This window comes from Uranotaenia lowii, unplaced genomic scaffold, assembly GCF_029784155.1.
Source record: "Uranotaenia lowii strain MFRU-FL unplaced genomic scaffold, ASM2978415v1 HiC_scaffold_589, whole genome shotgun sequence".
Lineage (NCBI taxonomy): Eukaryota > Metazoa > Arthropoda > Insecta > Diptera > Culicidae > Uranotaenia > Uranotaenia lowii.
Window position 1 is genome coordinate 6,276 of NW_026598521.1, and position 18,725 is coordinate 25,000.

The 18,725-nt window shown below is 35.3% G+C and overlaps 1 protein-coding gene and 1 non-coding gene across 2 annotated transcripts; one reads left to right on the forward strand and one right to left on the reverse strand.

Moving 5' to 3' along the window:
• Nucleotides 1-1,637: 1,637 nt before the first annotated feature.
• Trnap-agg (transfer RNA proline (anticodon AGG)) lies at nucleotides 1,638-1,709 on the forward strand. Its single transcript has one exon. It is a non-coding gene; the product is annotated as a tRNA-Pro (tRNA).
• Nucleotides 1,710-1,888: 179 nt separating this feature from the next.
• Nucleotides 1,889-10,815, reverse strand: LOC129760366 (uncharacterized; the record flags this gene model as incomplete). Its single annotated transcript, XM_055758012.1, has 2 exons — nucleotides 1,889-10,640; nucleotides 10,698-10,815. Coding segments are annotated over 2 exons (348 nt in total), but the record flags the coding sequence as incomplete, so codon positions are not given.
• Nucleotides 10,816-18,725: the final 7,910 nt, after the last annotated feature.

Here is an 18,725-nt window from a genome sequence, read left to right on the forward strand (position 1 = left end):
GTGTTCTTGTGAATTTGCAATTTGAACAAAAACTAGCTAATATAAACATCGTACCCTAATTCCCTATCGAAATTTAACAAATGACACAACAGCTTACACAAAACATTTGGAAACATTGATAAATTACCTAAAGCATTTTGTAACAACGGTTACAACTTGAAAACCGGCAGCAAAACTGTTTTGCACAAAAGATGTGAATGTCAATAAGTTCGTAGTCGTATAGAGCGCTTGGGCATAAATCCATGTTGATCATTACAAATATATTGCTTGCAAAACGAGAAAACTGGGTCAAAGATAACAAGTTCGAACAACTTAGCTACTGCACACAAAGCCGAAATTCCTCTGTAATTATCCCTCCTTTCGCCTTTTTTGTAAACCGGGAACATAAAAGCAATCTTCCACAACGACGGAAAGATCGCTTTGTCTAGCGATGCGTCAAATATGCGTTTAATAGGAATTACTAAATGAGGCATGAAGCATTTCAGAAACGTAGCTGGTATACCATCGGGGCCCGGGGAAACAGAATTTTTCAGTTTAACAGTCGCCTTCAGAATAGTTTCTTCATCAAAAGAGATGTTGTTTAAGAGGGTATTCAAGGATGGAACGTTTCTAGTTGCGCTAGCTATTCGTTCTGAGGATATAAATCCGGAAGTGAAGACGCTAGAAAACGAGGCCGTCTCGTCATCCAGAAACATGTTAGTTGGTAATCCAGACTCTTTCCGCTGGTCTTTGACGTGTTTCCAAAAAGACTTTGAGACCGTAAAGGACTCAGCTCTCTGGTTCTGCGGAACCATAATCATTAAGGAGAAAAAGGTTTTGTTTAAAACTCCGTTGCAATCGTGATAAGTAATTCTGGTAACATTTGGCGCTGGCTTTTTTAAACGCTGAATTCAGCTTGCAAAATTCATCCTTTGAGGAGGGTGATTTGAGCCTGTTGTAGTTTCGAAGAGCTTTGCGCTTCATAGTTTTCAAGCGTTTCAAATCTTTGGTTATCCAAGGCGCTCGAGTATTTTCAGCTGCAAGACGTTTCGGCACATGTAGATCGATAATGTGATTTATGATGTGAGTAAATTTTTCTGCGGCTGCGTTGGGATCGGATCGATCAAGCTCAGCTTCCCAATCAACAGAGTCAAGCTCGTGAGAAATAGCTAAGAAATACGTTAAGCTAAATATCTATAGTACAGGACAAAAGCTTTTCAGTTATCAATTTATAAAGATTTCTAAAAGAGTTGTATTTTTTATACCTACAAATGGGTATCGATGTTTTGGGATGTGTAAAATAAATACCGTTTTAAAACTTTTCTTAATTTGAAGAAAAGTTTCAAATTTTTTTGTTAGTAAGTGTTTAAGTTCGTGAAAAGAATATTAAAAATTTACAAATATGTTTGTTAATTTCACCAACAAAAAGTTATTCATTTTGAAAGTCTGACCAATGCTCTGGTCGTGGCCCAAGTACTGCGCCTACAGTTATACTAACAAACCGAGAGTGTCAGACAAACGCTTAACACTTGGCAGCAGTAAATTCAAAAAACAAACGCTTTCCTAAGAGCGGTCTGTGTGGGTCATTCTCGTAATAAAACGTTTTCCAAGTCTAACGCTTTGCTGTAGTATGACTATTTTCACCACAAATGTCAACGGGCTCGTTGGTCTAGGGGTATGATTTTCGCTTAGGGTGCGAGAGGTCCCGGGTTCAAATCCCGGACGAGCCCACTTGATGTTTTTTGCCGATTTCTGCGAGGTCCCCAGTGTTTTCAGTTTTAAATTACTATGTAAATTTTACTTTTAAACTGTTTTTGATTGATAATTTTATTTTGCGCAGAAGAGTTGAATTCAATCCAATTCATTCAGGCACCACGGAATTTCGGACAAAGAAATGTACGACAGTGAATTAACACTAAGTTGTTTTTTCTTTATTTCTATCCACTGTTTACATTGAACATAATTGTTTTTTTTTTCTATAATAACATACATTTAATTAAGAATATGCCTAGCTAAACCGTTTCGTTGAGTCACAAGAAGTAGGTTCTAAACACGTCTCACTCTCACACAGTGTCTGTCTGTTTATAACTGTCTAATCGAAGTACAAATATGTAGTTGAAGTCACGTGGTTAGGCTATAAATTAGTTGATTTTCTACTTATCTGTCGCTGATTAGTGTGTCAATCAACATTTCTCACATTTTGTTGAGTATTCATTTGATACATATATCTTCTGTAAAGGTACAAAGCAATTGTTATTGATTATAAGTTATGGACAACAATAATGAGACTGCTCTATCTATTGCTAATATTGTATGAAAAGGGCTGTAATGTTATTGTATGTACATGTGAAAACTATACAATGTTCGAAGTTCTTAAATCTCACTTGCCATTTGTAATTGGATGTTTAAAATAATAAATTCTGAATGGAAGTTTGCCTATTTTGGATCTGTACAAGTTTCGTTCAAATTGTTTGATGGTTAGGCAACATACATTTTGCTGCTCTCGTATTTGCTTTAAGTTAATTAATATTTTAATCTAAGTTTTCTCCACACCAGCTTTGTGGGTTTTCTTTCTGATGGAAAATGACAATGACGGTTTGCTTTAAACAGTCCGACGAAACTAGTGAGGGGAAATAAAAAACAATTCTAAATGGGATTCCTCGGTATGTGGAAACGTTTAAACAGTATTGTGCAGGAGGATATAACAACATTACGCTATAGATTAGAAATACAAAGAACAGCTTTCACATAATAAGAATATTACACTTAAAATCAAATTTAGTCGAAGTATTTTCATTAGGGTGGCAGCAAAAATATGACCATTAGTCTAAGTCGATTTGGGGTCGTTTTTGAATTTCTCAAACCCTGGGGCTTCGTTTGGGTTCAAAACTCAGCCATGATTTTTTGCAGAATTTTTAAGTAACGCTTTGATGAGTTAATTTAAACTTTTATGTTTGTATAGGAAAATTGAATATTTTGTACTAAAAAATCAATACCATTTTTGTTTCATCTGTGGAACCGAGCCTGCTGATGGTTTTGGTGCAAATAGATAAATTTTTCCAAGGAAATTTTTCGCTGAACAACTTTGTCCAAGATCGTAACTTCGTATCTTATAAGACAAAAAATCTATTAGTTGTTTAAAAGGGGTATGTCTTTTAGCATTGATTGACTATAAATTCAATTTATCACTGCTGGTGCCTCGCGAAGGTTTCATGCAAAGTAGTCATGCAATATCTCGCTAAGCACCCAGCAGTGACGTCAATGGAGTTTATAGTTTTTCAATGCTAAAAGACATACCCCTATTAAACAACTAATAACTTTTTTTATCTAATAAGATACAAAGTTACGGTCTTTGTCTTCGAGTTGTTCAGCGGGAAATTTCCTTTGGAGAACTTATAAATTGGCACAAGAACCATCAGAAGGCTCGGTTCAATAGATGAAACAAAAACGATATTGATTTTTCAGTACAAAATATTCAATTTTCCCATAAAAACATAACAGTTCAAATTTACTCATGTAAACGTTACTTAAAAATTCTGCAAAAAATCATGGATGTGTTTTGAACCAAAACGAAGGTTTTTTGACCCGAGGGTTTGAGAAATTCGAAAATGACCCTTAATCGACTCAGTCTAATGGCCATGCCAAAAATCAAACCTGTTCAAAATTTCTTTTATAAATAAATTTCGGTTGGACTATAGCCTATAGGCTAGGGCAGTGGTCGGCAACCTTTTGAGTCAGAAGAGCCAAAAACTTCAAATTTTCGAAATTTCAGAGTTTGAAAGGGCCACATTATAGATTAATTGTATCTATCTGTTTTAAATAAAAAAAATCAAAATATAAGAATGATCAATGAACATTACGTTTAAGAATATAATTTTAACCCCATTAGAGTTTTTTTCAAACTCTTGGATTGTTCTTTTCTATCTGTTTCTGATTACCATTAAGTACATAAATTTTCATCTGGTTTGTCATCTTTTTTAAAATTTGATACGTTGGCAAATATAGAGTCAAAAAAGTTTAAAATCCACATTAACCTTAAATGAATACTTTGCATTATGTTAAAGTGAAATTTTGAACATATTTACGAAAGCAGATTAATTATAACTTTTTCGGCAAAGAAAAGCTATTAAAATGAGAAAGTAAAGGGAAATAAATTTTCTTACAATTATCAAGCTTTTTTTAAATCATTCCCCGGATTAAGCTTATCCTTTCCAAAATCCAGAAGTATGAGGTGAAATTCAACTAAAATTTATGTAGTCGATAATTTCAATCTTCAAAAATTATGCTCCTAACAACTGATAGACTTTTCAAAATTCATGGCATAAATCGAACGTGTCTTCAGAATTTTATGCAGCTGGAAAATTAAAAAATCTCATTTTAGGTCACATGTGATTCTTCAGTATTGTACGTCCAACTGAATGAAAAATGAAATTCAATACATATTACTCATCAAGGCTTGCTAAACCTGCCGCTGCTTGTATAACTTTGTAATAATGTGATTTTGTAGCTTTCATAGGAAATTCGTGATAAATTATAAAGAAACATTTCATTTTAACTGACAAATCAGTTTAAGGACACTTTAAAAGTTTCAAAAATAAAATTAATAAAAATACGGTACGGTGATATACTCTTAATCGAAATTGAGAAAAATATTACCGTTACTGAAACTTCGTTCAAAACTTAGGTCCTTGTGGTTTGGTTCTAAGACTTAAAGGTTTGCATTTCTTTTTTCAATACAGATAATTTATTTATAAAAAAAACTGCCTTGGGGTATAAAGGTCAACTAAGTTACTAAGTCAACTAAGTATTTAGCATGTGATTTAGTTTTCAAATAGATTTTCAGAATTGAAAAATTCAGTTTTTTTTGTATCGTTTATTTTTAGAGGGATTAACCTCGTAATAACCCTCGTGAAAATGTCTTTATTTTTCAATGCTGATTCGAGTTTGAAAAGCTGTCCGAATTTAATTTGTTAAACTTAATTCTTGGTTTTGGAATTTTGTATTTGAATTTCATGTATCTCTTCACCTTTTTAACCCGTTATTTAATGAGAAGGTTTTCCAGAATTTTTCTGAACGTATCCAGGCCGACGAATCCGGGCATTGGATTTTAAAATTTTAAACTCAAAACCAGGCAATATCTGGGTAAATCTAGCCAAAACTTAGATATTTTCCATAAAAAGGCAAGAGAAAAACTAAAAAAAGACACACGAAAATGATTTTTACATAGGCACATCAGCGGCGTTCAAAACTTATCTCACAATTTCAAAAAATTGCATGCGAATTTAGTTCGCTAAACCAAGATGAAAATTTGGAATTTCGTAAAAATTGTGAATAATTCTGGAAAAAGACCGGGCCATTTTCCTCGATATCTGGTCAACCTTAGTTTTTGGCATCTTCCAATTTTTTCTTTGAAAATCTGGACAAGCCCCTGGTAAACCAGGCAATCTGGAATCTTATGAGATATACAATACATAAAATTTACTTTTCAGATACATTAAAATTTTGGTTTCCGATTCAAATAAATATGAAAGAATTGAGGTGATTTTTCCCATATTTTTATGTTTTAAGGCGCAGAGCTGTAAACATTTTTCAAAATGGTTGATTAGTTCTAACCAGATTTAGAAAATTTCAACAGATTAATTTTCAAACAGGGCAAAATAGTGTTGCGAGTGTTTAGAATGTCAAATTTGATGAGAGTTACGTTGTGTGCTGACAACACAGAGGCTGTCTAAAAACTACTTTTTTGTAAATAATAAACTTTAATTTTGCTGTATTTGTGTTCGATTGATTCAAAAATATATACACCTTTTTGTTTGATTTTAGTTTTTGCTTTTTTTTTTGCATTTACGGTTAGTGATAAATAAAATCTTGATCTCTATTCTGATGCTTCAAAAACAGTTAAAAACAAAAAAAGGAAAATTAGGCGTCTAACAATGACATTTAGACTTTTGGTCCTTTCCGTTTGTTCCTACATCGGATGCAATCTTAAAATTCTCTTCTGGACCTATAAAAATCAGTGAGCCAGGTTATAAGACCCATCATTTATTCAAAATTCTCGCGAAATCCGGGCATTTTATTTTAAAAATTGTTGACCAAAGCTGGGCAATAACCCGGCAGATTTGGTCAAGATAAAAAACTTCAATTTTCTTTTCATCAAAATTCATCAGCAGATTTCAAATCATATTTTAAGGCTTTCAAAAAACCTGTCATAATTATTTTTATGAACCTTGCACAAAACAAAAGTTTTGGACACAACAATAAAAACATTTTACAACACACTTGTTTTTAAGTTTGATTTGAGAATAAGAATGAGAATAAATCCGGCAAACCGGACTTTTTTTAATGAAATCCGGGCCACTGGGCCGGATCAAACGTTTCCAAAATTTTATATTGAATATCCGGGCAAACTCGAATAAAATTGGGCAATCTGGCAACCTTAATTTAGAAGCTATACGTTGCCTACAAAGATGTTTTTTTAAAACTTATTAATATCCTGACCTGAAATGAAAAAAGTGGTGTAAATCAATCGATGAACCTTCAAAATTGTTTAAGTCACACCAAATAAATATTGAAAAAAGGAAGTTGAAGTAATTCGGCACATTTTCGCGTCTTAGATTGCCAAACACGAAACACAAAATTTCAGACGAATTTTAAAAGTTAGCTGTTTTTCGAACGTTTCACCAATTTCCAATTTTTCAGATTTTCTAAGACTTAAATTCAACATTGCACTAGATTTTAAGTATATTAACGCAAGATTTCCGTAATAAATTTAACTTCTCCAGGCAATTTCATACCGGTTCTGCTGGTGAAATTAGGCATAAGCGCTGCGAAACTTTACAAAAATATGATAAATATATATCAATCAGAATGTCACAAACTTCAGAAATGTCTCAAATGTCAAAAATGTCATTTTGTCAATAGCATGGTTTTTTGAAACACGAGGTTCTCCGACTTTGACAGAAGGTAGGCGAGGAGTGAGCGGGGTTTTCAATGAGTTTGTTTACAAACATAAGATTATTTGCTCAGCTTTTCTGTGGTTTGTTGGTAAACAAACTCCATGAGTTCCGCAGTTGCATAGACTAAATAGCCAAAATGGCTGAATCGGGAATTTGATAAATGGTAACATCTCCTATATATACACACCTTGGTGCCCTGATTTTTGTAAAAACCACCTGGCAACCCTGCTATTAGGTGGTTTTTACAAAAATCAGGGCACCGCGATGAAAAAAATCAGGATTTTTCAGGACATTACTTAATTGATGAAAATACCATGCAGCTCTGCTTAGATTGCATAACTAAAGGCGAAATACAGGGGCTGAAGACGCCTTAAACTAAGCAACTAAAGCGAGAGGAACCTTGGATGGCCTGAAGTTAATATCGAATAACACTATTAAAATATCATTTGAACTAAACATTAACATCGTTTTAACTGGTTTAACTATTTTATAAAAGATTTGTTTGATTTTCTCACCATAAAGCAATAAATTTAGTAATAGTTTAGATATTTTTAAAAATCAGGACGAATCGGGACATTTTATAGGTAATTTTTCAAAAATCAGGACAATTCAAGCGATTTTGAAAAATCAGGACGGCCTCTCAAAAATCAGGACAAATTCTGAAAAATCATGACAAATTCTGAAAAATCAGGACACCCCTGGTCAATAGTGTCACAAAATCGTCAAAAATGATAAAAATGCTTCAATCGCAAAAATTACAAAGATAAAATTGACGTATAATTTTTATCATTTTTGTCATTCATGTGATATTGCATTCTTTTTTTTTACGTTCTGTAAAATACGGGGATTTTGGTGAAATTTTAAACTTTAACAAATCTTAAATACAGTAGTTTTTCAACTAAATCAAAGCAATCGGAAGATTCCTTTTAATTCAACCACGGTGAATTAAAAGGAATCTTTCGATTGCTTTGATTCAGTTGAATCATTCAACCAAGTAGGCTCATACCACAACAGAGTAAAGTAGTTTTTCAATTTGATCACTGTTCGATTTTTTCAATATTTACTCGTCAAACTCACGCTCGATTTGATCACTTTTTTTTCGTTTCGATTTTATCATTGTTTTGAAAAAAAAAAAAAAACATTCAGAAACCATTGCCAGTATCTTAAAATTCATTCTAAAATGTAGATCGCGGCTGTTCATGTTTTTTTTGGTTTATGGTTAATTGTTGAACTGTTATGGTGATTTTTGACGAATCAAAAGCTTATTTCTTAATGCCGTTCGAGATGAATCTTTCTCGAAATCGACATTAGACATGGCCGTAGGAACGAACCCCCCCCATGAGGGTCCAAAAAAGGAAGCGAGCTATTCTATTTTTCGCTCAAAATTTTGTGTTCATAATCAAATTATGATAATAGAGTAAAGTTATTCAAGAGTAAAATTCTAGACTAAAAACTTATGCCAAAACCTCAAAAACGCATCCCAAGTTAAAAATTCTGCTACACTTTTTCAAAAATTTCTCACTTATTCATAGAAATTTAGGTCTGAATATTAATGAAGGTTAGAAATCAGAAATGAAAAGCTGCTTTGAAATCCTTGTTCAAATTTGGTTTTGAATTTCATATCAAATTTGAATCATATTATTCTCAAATCATATGCATATTCAATATTTTGATGATGGTTACATGGCTCTAAAACATGGTTCTAAAACATGGCTCTTAAAATTCTGATCTGGACTTAAGATTCGGAAATCGTATTTTTGTACATTTCAGAAAACGTATAGATATTCGGAAACAGATTCGAAGTTCAATTCTTGAATTAACAGAATTCAGATTCAGAATGCAGATAAAAAAATTCAGAAAAAGATTTAGCTTGTAAATGAGTTTTTCAAACAACATAAAATTGTTGAGAACATGAACTTAAAAATTTGCTTGTCAATTCAATTTCCAGATTTCAAATTTTTAATCAAAATTAGTTTATACACACAATTCAGGTGAAAATCAAAAATATAAAGTGGAATATGAGTTAATTTTCTAAGTTTTGCTTCATAAAAAAAATCCCAAATTTTATTTAAAATAAATCCTCCACAGGCTTATTATTATGGAATTTATTATTTATGAAAAATATTTGCTATTAAAAAAATGTACCTGATCTTCACCGGAAAAATCTGTACAAAATTCTATATTTTCTCGGTGTATTTTTTAACATTAATTATATTATAGTTTTTTGAATTTCAAACTAAAATCATAATTTGGTTCAAGTTTACATCAAGCAAATTTGATCCGAAAATTTTTATCGCTTACTTTTTTTTATATGAAATTTTTTATTTTTTTTTTTATCAAAGATTAGAATCTTGGAATTTGCAAAAGAGTTTGAGAGATTTGGCTTGTTTGATTTGAGTATAGAATAAGTTTTTTTTAAGAAATTAAAGGCTACCCTAAGAACTTATTTTATGCTCAAATCAACCAGACTCTTAAACAAATTCAAAGATTTTAACCATCGCTGATAGAAAGTTCCATGTTTCGTTTCTTAAGGTTTGATTATAAAAATTTCAGCCACCCTTTAGGTTAAGGACCACTTTTCTAAAGTTACAATTTAATACGAAAACTATGAATGAGTACTTCAAATTAAAGAATCATAAACATAGTTACAAACATAAATCGTTTTATTATTTTTTTTTTGATTCGTGCATTTTGAAAATTTTTGTTTTCGGCAGTTGGTTCATCATGGTTGAATTCACTCAAAATTGAATAATTTTTAAACTTTCATACACAATATCATCAAAACAAGTGGTAATAGACAAATGCTATCAAAAGATTTTGAATCAGGACGATATTTTTGCAAACATTTTTTGACACCCTTATGTAATTAAATAATGTTTTCACTGTATGTTAAGATTTTTACTTTGATATTGTGTATAATATTTACTTTGTGATTTTATATCTGAATTCTGTCTAAACTTTTGTCACCTACAAATACATATCTGCACAATACTGTTTGCCGTTTTATCATTTTGGACTATCTCGGAAGAATTGACATTATAACTCTGAAGTTAGGACAGAGAGTGGAAACATTTCTCTACGCGATGCACTCCCATTGCTGTAGGATTCAAAAGTCAGTAGGACTCTTGCATAAATACACCAGACTGCCATCCCCGGACCAAAACCAGGATCCAGGTTCTTGATTTTTCGTTTTTACTATTCCGACGGGATTAAAATTATTTAATTTAAAGAAAAGGGTCGTTTCGAATGCTTCATCGCTCGCACATGTGGACTTTTCCCACTTTCCGAAAGGTTCGTCGTTTCAATTACGTTACCCCTAAACGGAAGCGACTAAAATGTAACAATACTCTACCAACTACCAACAGCTCCCTCAAACACGACACATCACACTCTCAACCACATCCGGCACTCGGCAGGCAGCAATCTTCTCTCATCCTCACCGAATATTTCAGGCACGAAACACGAAAGGAACTTTTTATTTGTTGAAGATGTCTTCGACCAGCTGTTTGGTGATGACGCGATGCTTCCGGGTAGGATTGACCTTGGGGCGCTGATAGAGCCGGGCGTTGATGGCGTATAACCGGGGCGATAGGTCGCACCGTACGTTGAACCACCAGTCGCACACGAACACGGCCTGCGAAAACTGGGTCCCGTTGGGGCACAGGAAGGTTGCCTGCCGTCCGTCGATGTCGCAGTAGTGCCAACCTGAAAATGGGAAATATTTCTAAGTATTGAAGTGTGGATTGTTCGCAGATCCAAAACCTTGGCATCGGGTTTCCATGTCGGCGAAGAAGCCCGGATAGGGTTGCTCGTCACAGTAGAAGTTGGTATACGGGACGGCGGCCAGGATCGGGTAATCTGTTCCCGGACGACCTGAGAAAGACAAAAAAAAATGATTGTTAGGAAAAGTATATAACACAATTTATTCAAAAGGCAAGTCACGTGAATCATTCAAATTTTGGAAAAATTTATTAACTTATCTAATTCTAACTGCCATTGAAATTCTTTGCCCAGCAACAGCTTGTTGTGTGTAGTAAGTGACGAAGAAGCCACATTGCAACCTCAAGTGTTCAACCCATCTGTAGTTGGTTTTGGGTAGCAACGGGCGGGAGTTTTATACATTTCAGGAGATCAATTTGTAGTTAATTAACTAATCTGCAAGTTTCAATGAGAATTTTCAACATAGGTTTCGTAGTTATTGAAAAATTGACAAAGATGATCAAAATTTCTAACTTTGAACCTACTTGTCCTAGAACTGAAATACCTACACAAAAAAAAATGGTAAAATTTACAGAAAAGCAAAGGTGTTTTTTCCACCCAGCTTTACCGTTAAATTTTACCTTTTTTGCATTTAGCTAGCAAAATAGTAAAGGGTGTCCACGATGAAACCGCCACACTATTTAATTGCTCTAATGTTTTAACCGTTTTGGGTAGAATTTAATGAAAATTTGGGTGGATTTAGTTCATAGTGCATTGTTTACATCATGCAAGTCCTGTGATCAAAACTCGCGGAAATGGAGTCGAAAGAACAGCTCGTTCGTGATAAAATCTTGCGCATTCATCACGAGAACAAGGATCTCTCGCATCGTTCCATCGCTAAAACGTTTGGAATCGAGAATTCGACGGTGTCGCGAGTGATTAAGCGGTTCGAGGAATGATTGACCACCGATCGGAAGCCCAGAAGTGAAGGAAAAAGTATTCCGTACAACACCAAAAATCACAACAGCCTAGATGGGGCCTTCAACCGGAACCCAAACGCCTCCGTTCGGGATGTGGCTAAGCAGCTGCACCTAAGCCGAAGTTTTGTCCAGAAGGCCAAAACTATGGCCGGGCTTCGAACGTTCAAGCTACGAAAGGCCCCTAATCGCGACGAGAAGCAGAACAAGTCCGAGAAAACCCGTGCAAGGAAGTTGTACCTCAGCATGCTGACGAAAGTTGAATGATGCATCATGGACGACGAAATATATGTGAAGGCCGACTTCAAACAGATCTCCGGCAACCTGTTTTTTACGGCCAAGGATAAGTTCAGCGTTCCGGAGCATGTCCACACTCAGAAGATGTCCAAATTAGTGATTCAATTCCTGGTTTGGCAAGCCATCAGCACGTGCGGGAAGCGGAGTGCATCTTTCGTGACCCATGCAGGACACAATGAACGGACAGGTGTACATGAAAGATTGTCTCCAAAAGCAGCTACTTCCTCTCCAAAGTCCCAACAATCATTTGGCCGGATTTGGCCTCATGGCACTACTCCAAGGACGTGCTGAAGTAGTATGGGGACAATAAGGTCAGTTTTGTGCTGAAAATGTTCAACCCTCCCAATACTCCGGAGCTCCGCCCCCGAGAAGTACTGGGCGATTATGAAGCAGCACATTCCTAAACGACCTAAGGTATTGAAGACAGTCGAAGAACTGAAGTAAGTATGGGTTTACTGGCAAAAATCGGTTGATTCACAGGTTGTGCAGAATCTTATGGCCGGGGTTAAGGCCAAGTTGCGGGCATTTGCGTATGGACTGTAAATAAAATACGAGTAAATAGAATGGTAAAATGAAGTTTAAAAGTTATTTTTTAATCCTTGAAAATTTGATGGCAATCGGATGAAAACTCGAATTTTGCGAATCAATTTTGTGTGTGGCAACTTCATCGTGGACACCCGGAATGCCGTTTTCCCATTCCCTGATTTAGGGGCTGTTCACCAATTACGTAAGCACATAGGGGGGGTGGGGGGCTTTTACATTTGCTTACGATCTCTTACCAGGGGGGTAGGGGGGGGGGTTTCCAAAAATCTTACGTAAGAAATATTACATTAAAAATTCATCACAGCCCCAGCCATCCGAAACCATATAACTCAGGTGTGTTTTACTCAACCAATAGGTGTTGGTTAATTTTTCTTCATCTTGTCTTTGTCTTTGAATTAATAGGAGCAGCTACTATAAAATTTATAGAGAACCAATTCAAATCAACATGCCATCAAAAACACTAAATCACATTTTAAAAAAAAATCGTCGCTTTTCACTTTCCATCATAACAATCTTTTTGATTGAGAAATTTATAGAAACAACAAGGAAAACGGCGAGTTGTGACACCACGATTTGAATCCAGCATATTTCGGAAATGACTTCATCCAGAAAAAATCTTTAAAAATCAATGTAAGGCACTTTGAATAATGTATTTCTAGACAGTTTTTACTGTAATAGATACTACCAATTTTACAAAAGATTTACCAAAAAAATCCTTAAACTTTATCGCTTACCGCTGAATGAGTCTGGGCTTTTAGGTTAGTTGACAACGTGATTGTCGTTAAACATTTTTGCCCCAATTCTAGTAGTATAGAATGATATTTTTCTAAAGATTTTTATGATTTTCAGGTAAAAAAATAACAATTTTTTATGGTACCTTGTGCTAACCTGAGCTCTCTTTTTGAAATCGGATTTTAGATTTTATATTGTTTATTCGATTGTGGAAATTTATTTAAAATACGAACTCCGTTTCGCTTTCAACTTGGAATATGTCATGAACAGATTGTGTGAAAATCAATTTTACAATACAGTCTTTGATATCTGAAATTCATTGCCCTTCCCTCAAAACTTCCGTGTGCAAATTTTCAAAGCAATCTATTGCATAACAACGTCAACATGGTTGGTCCGCACTACTCAAATCCGACAGTGCGCTGTGTAAATCGCACCGTTATCTTCTACGATTTGTAGAGCACCACACTTCATTCCGAAATGCTCTACACTCGTTTCCGAGTACAGCCGAAGTCAAGTGCCGAGCAAAACCGGTGCCCCAATAGCAACACTACTGTGTGAGCAGGAGAAATCCCGAAACACACAACTCAAGTGTATTTTTTTTCTCCTCTTCCTACCACAGTAGGCAAACAAACAGCACGAAACGATATTGCTTCTTCTTCTTACTTTTCTTTGTTGGGAAAGAACCAAGCCTACTGAGTTGCTTTAGCGCTGCTCAGTGCTCCCCTACACTTAATGTGATGACTTTTTTCTCTTGCTCTCACCCTGGCGAAGCGTTCTCTGCTCTTTGATTGGGTGTACGCCCGGCGTCTTAACAGAGCAGGGCAAGTGTTTCAGAATGAAAAGTTCACTGAGTTGCATTTTTCAAGCCGCTCGGGGAGAAATGGACAATCATGAACGTTAATAATGCGAAAAACAGTGAAAAATTAATTAATATGGACGACGCCTTTCGTCGACACCTGGCAAAACATTTGACATCTGAAATCAATTGCCCGTCCACGAAAACTACGGTGTGCAAATTTTCATCCCAATCCATTGCACGTCCCTCAAAACTATCGTGTACCAATTTTCATCTGAATCCGATGTATAATAACGACAATATCGCAAAAACAGTGAATAGTTAATATGGACGACCCCTTTGGCCGAGCGCTGATTTTAGTTTGGATAAGTGATATCAGTTGTTTTTCCCTAATAACTCCTATGAGCAAATTTTCATCCCAATCCGATGTATAAAAACGTCAATATCACTAAGATAATGAAAAGTAAATATGGACGACCCCTTTTGCCGGCCCCTTACACTGAATTTGATACCTCAAATCGATTGCACGTCACTCAGAACTGTCTTGTACCAATTTTCATCTGAATACGATGTATAATAGCGTCAATATCGCAAAAACAGCGAACACTTAATATGGACGACCCCTTTGGCTGACCCCTTACACAAAATTTTACACTTGAAATCGATTGTTCGTCTTTCAAAACACTCATGTGCAAATTTTCAACACAATCCGACGAAAAGAAACGTCAATATCGCGAAAACAATATTTGTCTTGTATGGACGACCCCCTTCAGAAGGGGTCATCCGAAAACCTGAAAACATTTTTCATCATTCCTGGTCCTAATGAGCATCCATGCCAAATTTCAGACCTCTAGCTCTAAAGACGGCTGAGTCTATAGAGGACAAACAAACAAACAAACATACAGAAATTGCTTTTATATATATAGATTAGGAACTTTTACCACAGAGAACAGACGTACAATTTAGCCCACGAAGCTTGTGTAAAATTTCTTGCGATTATTTTAAACCAATTTTTGTTTTTTGGTTGGGCCACCAGATGTCTACAAACACACAAAACCACACTTAGAAAAAAAAAACATAATTTGAGTCAGTTTTAAACACCCAACTAAAAGTCTCGTTAAACTGGTCAAATAAAGCCTAATCAGCATAATCAATGTGCTGAAGTTCGTTTTATACAGCCCAAAATTTAAGTTCTTATTGAAACTTTGAAGTTCCATTACAGATTTGAACGGCCTTCTTTTCAGCCCACAAGTAATCGTTTAATCAGCCAAAAGAAGGCTATTTGAGGAACTTTTTGGAACTTAGAGTCCATAGAAGGCTATTTGAGACCAAATTTGGAACTTTTATACTGAATGGATGTGATTGACATGTCACAAAAAAGGCTATTTGAGGAACTCTTTGGAACTTCAAGTTCATAGAAGGCTATTTGAGGCCCTATTTGTAACTTTAATACTGAGTGATGCGATTGACGTGCCACTAAAAGGCTATTTGAGGAACTTTTTGTAACTTTCATGCTCACATTCGAGAAAATTCGGTACCATTCCCTTCGGAACCTTTTTTCAGCGAAAGTCGAACTTTGGAGGCACGAGTGTAGATTTTGGTTGCTTGGGCAGGTTGTAGAAACTGTTTGGCATATTTCAAGAAAATTGCTGTTGAAGTTTCGTATCACTTTGTTACGTTGCATAATGGAAAAAATATTTTAACAGTTAATTGCTATTTTCTTCAAGCTAGAAGTACTAAATTTTGAATAATGGGATGCAAAAGTGATACTTGAAGGTAACCCGCTATTAGATGTCTAGAATCAGTTATGATGGGTAAGAATGATCGTCAAGAATGTTCCAAATTGACTGGAAATAGCCGATTCGTCCTCTGACGATAACCGTTCAAGAAATGCACAAACTTATTCCTAAACTGGTAGGCTAGTTATTTTGTCTGCGTATACTAGTGCAAAAATAAAGGAAGTGAAATTCTGTCCATTTAAAAGTAACTCTTATTGCATTTATCTAACAATAAATTAAGATGGCTATAGATGGCACTGTTTCAATTCAATTTGCAACGTGGATGTCAGCACTTGAAATTTTACACACTTTGTTAATGATTTTTTCTTCGAGCTTGTTCGTCTGTTCTCTGAGCTTTACCACATGGTTCTTGGCCCGTTGTTCTTCTTTTGGCTTCCTGGCTGAATGACTATCACCCTTGATTCCGCTTTTCATCCTTTCCACTAGTTATGGGACCAGCATCTGTTACTGGAAGCACTTGGGCATCAGTTTGGTCTTGAAAATACTAATTTTATACAAAACAATCACCATAGTTACATTTACTAATTGTTTACACATGATGCATGATTCCTACGATGAGTCGAATCTTAACATGTCTTTTAAAAACTTTGGACTTCTTCAGGGACTTTACGGCTTAATGTTAATGCAATGTAACTCAACAAATTTAACTAGATAAATTGTGAATGTAAAGATAAAAAACTATTAAAAAATTAATAACCATCTTTAGCTAAAACAGCTAGATCTTTCAAAAAGACAAGTTTAGGAAAAGAAGAAAAAGACTGAAAGAAAGCAATAGTAATCATAAGAACGAAAGATAAGACACAAGAAAAGACGAACTGTTAATTAATCATAAATTTATTGCTTAAAACCGATAAGGAATAAGGGAAAGTTTCAACCAAAAACTAGTATAAATCAACGATAGTCGTAACATATCATAAAAAAAATCACTAAGAACGACAACTCTTAACAACATTCATAGCCCGCATTCCGGATGTTCAAATCTTTTTCCAAAAAGACCATCCGAAAATAAAGTTCTGGTTCAACCCCATTAGCGAGTGCATTTTTATGCATCTGAAAGTGTCATTATTTATTCATATACAAACGGTAGTTGGAGTTGACAAAAAAAACCATGAAGAGGTTAAGGTAGAGGTACAAACCATTTCCCTTATTTTCTGCATTATCTGAAGTAATCTCCAAAAGTCAATTCAGCTCTGATAAATTTGAACATTATAAAACAACTGATAATCGAACTTTTCAACTGAAGCTGATGATTTCTGTAATTGTTAACAGATGTGCAATTATGTACTGTTTGCCACCATAAGCTGTCTATTTTTTAAAAAAGAGACCCAAATGTAGCGACAGTGCAGATATCTTCCATTTCTGTTTTGGAATCGGACAAAAATCCGCTGCTAATGGTAAGCTGCAGGTCAGGGCAAACACATCCGTAGAAACGGAATCAACGCATTGAATAAAAATAAATCCTAATAGACAAGCTGTCCGGGGCCATGACCAGGCGCCACCTATGCATGCCCCGTGAATCAGTTCCGATAATGGGTTGTGTCCATAAAACTGCCACCCTCTCTTCCATAATTTATCATCAAAGGAATTCGCCTGTGCAGTAGCTGCTGCATTTAACAAAAAAAATGGAGAAAAAATTGCATTGGATACGATTCTTCCAATAATTTCTACATTTTCAATGCAACTTGGTTGTTCTTTAACAGACTTCAGCGTGCACCCCGAGATTGGAGCAGATAATCATAAAATCATGTGATGAATAGATTTATACACTGTATTTTCACTACAGGTGAAAAGAATTTTTCTACAGATTTCGTATCATCATTTCTACTGGAATTTTTTTATATATTTTTGTTCTTCAGCTGTATACATCGATAACATCTAAATCATCTGATGATCTTGATTTGATACCATTCAAGGTTCTGAGCGGTGTATGAAAATACATAGTTTATAAGGAAATGGATTATTAAAAATGTTTTGTTTGTTTCAAAATAGATAACATTCGTTTCTGGCAACATTGTAGAACTATAAAACATTGATTATTCATAATCTAGTTCAACTACATCTTTAACATTAAGCAAGAAGTCCCTGAAAAAGTCCAAAGTTTTTAAAAGACAAGTTAAGATTCGTCTCATCGTAGTAATCGATTAGATGAATAACAACACATAAATCATGTGTCATCAAATCGTAAATTTAAGAGCACCTGTATCCGTGGTCCAAACAGTCGATTTAGACCCAAATTCCGATCAAAGCAACTGCACTGGTCGGGCTTGAGTCACTGGGAGGTAGTCGGACCGGAAGTCAATGAAGGTTGGCGGGCCAGTATCATGAAAGGTGGTCAAATAAGGAACCAGCTGGTTACTAGGAGTTACTGGAGGACCTGGGTACACTCGGAGTATTCGAGCGGCGAGTGTTAAGAACCATCTTTGGTGGCGTTCAGGAGAATCGGCGAACCCAGTATCCAGAATGTGGTGAAGGATGGCCGGATACGCTGGGCAGGACATGTAGCAATGAGACGAGTAGAGGCGCAACGAGCGAGGTGGTTAGACCAAGTGGAGCGTGATCTGGCGAAAATGGGGGATGTCCTAGAAATTGGAGAACGGTTTCCATGGACCGATCGAATTTTAAGAATTTATGTCGTGAGACGGAATATGTAGTACGAAAAAAAAAATTTTTTTTTTATTAATTAAGATTAATCACCGTGATTTATGTATGGAATTTTTTTTTACGGCCTTATCGGTGAATGTTATGTTTCTCATAGTCTCATTTTTCGACTTTAATTTTGGTCAACACGTGCGCCATCTATAATGTGTACTCTAAACCCCCTTTTTCCAAGTCAAAGCAATGACGTTTGCTGTTTGCTGAATCTCGACCTTCATAATAACTCTTTTGAATTTGGTCGATTATTTGACTTTTTATCACTCCACTACAGGTTTTGCGTAATGGCACGATT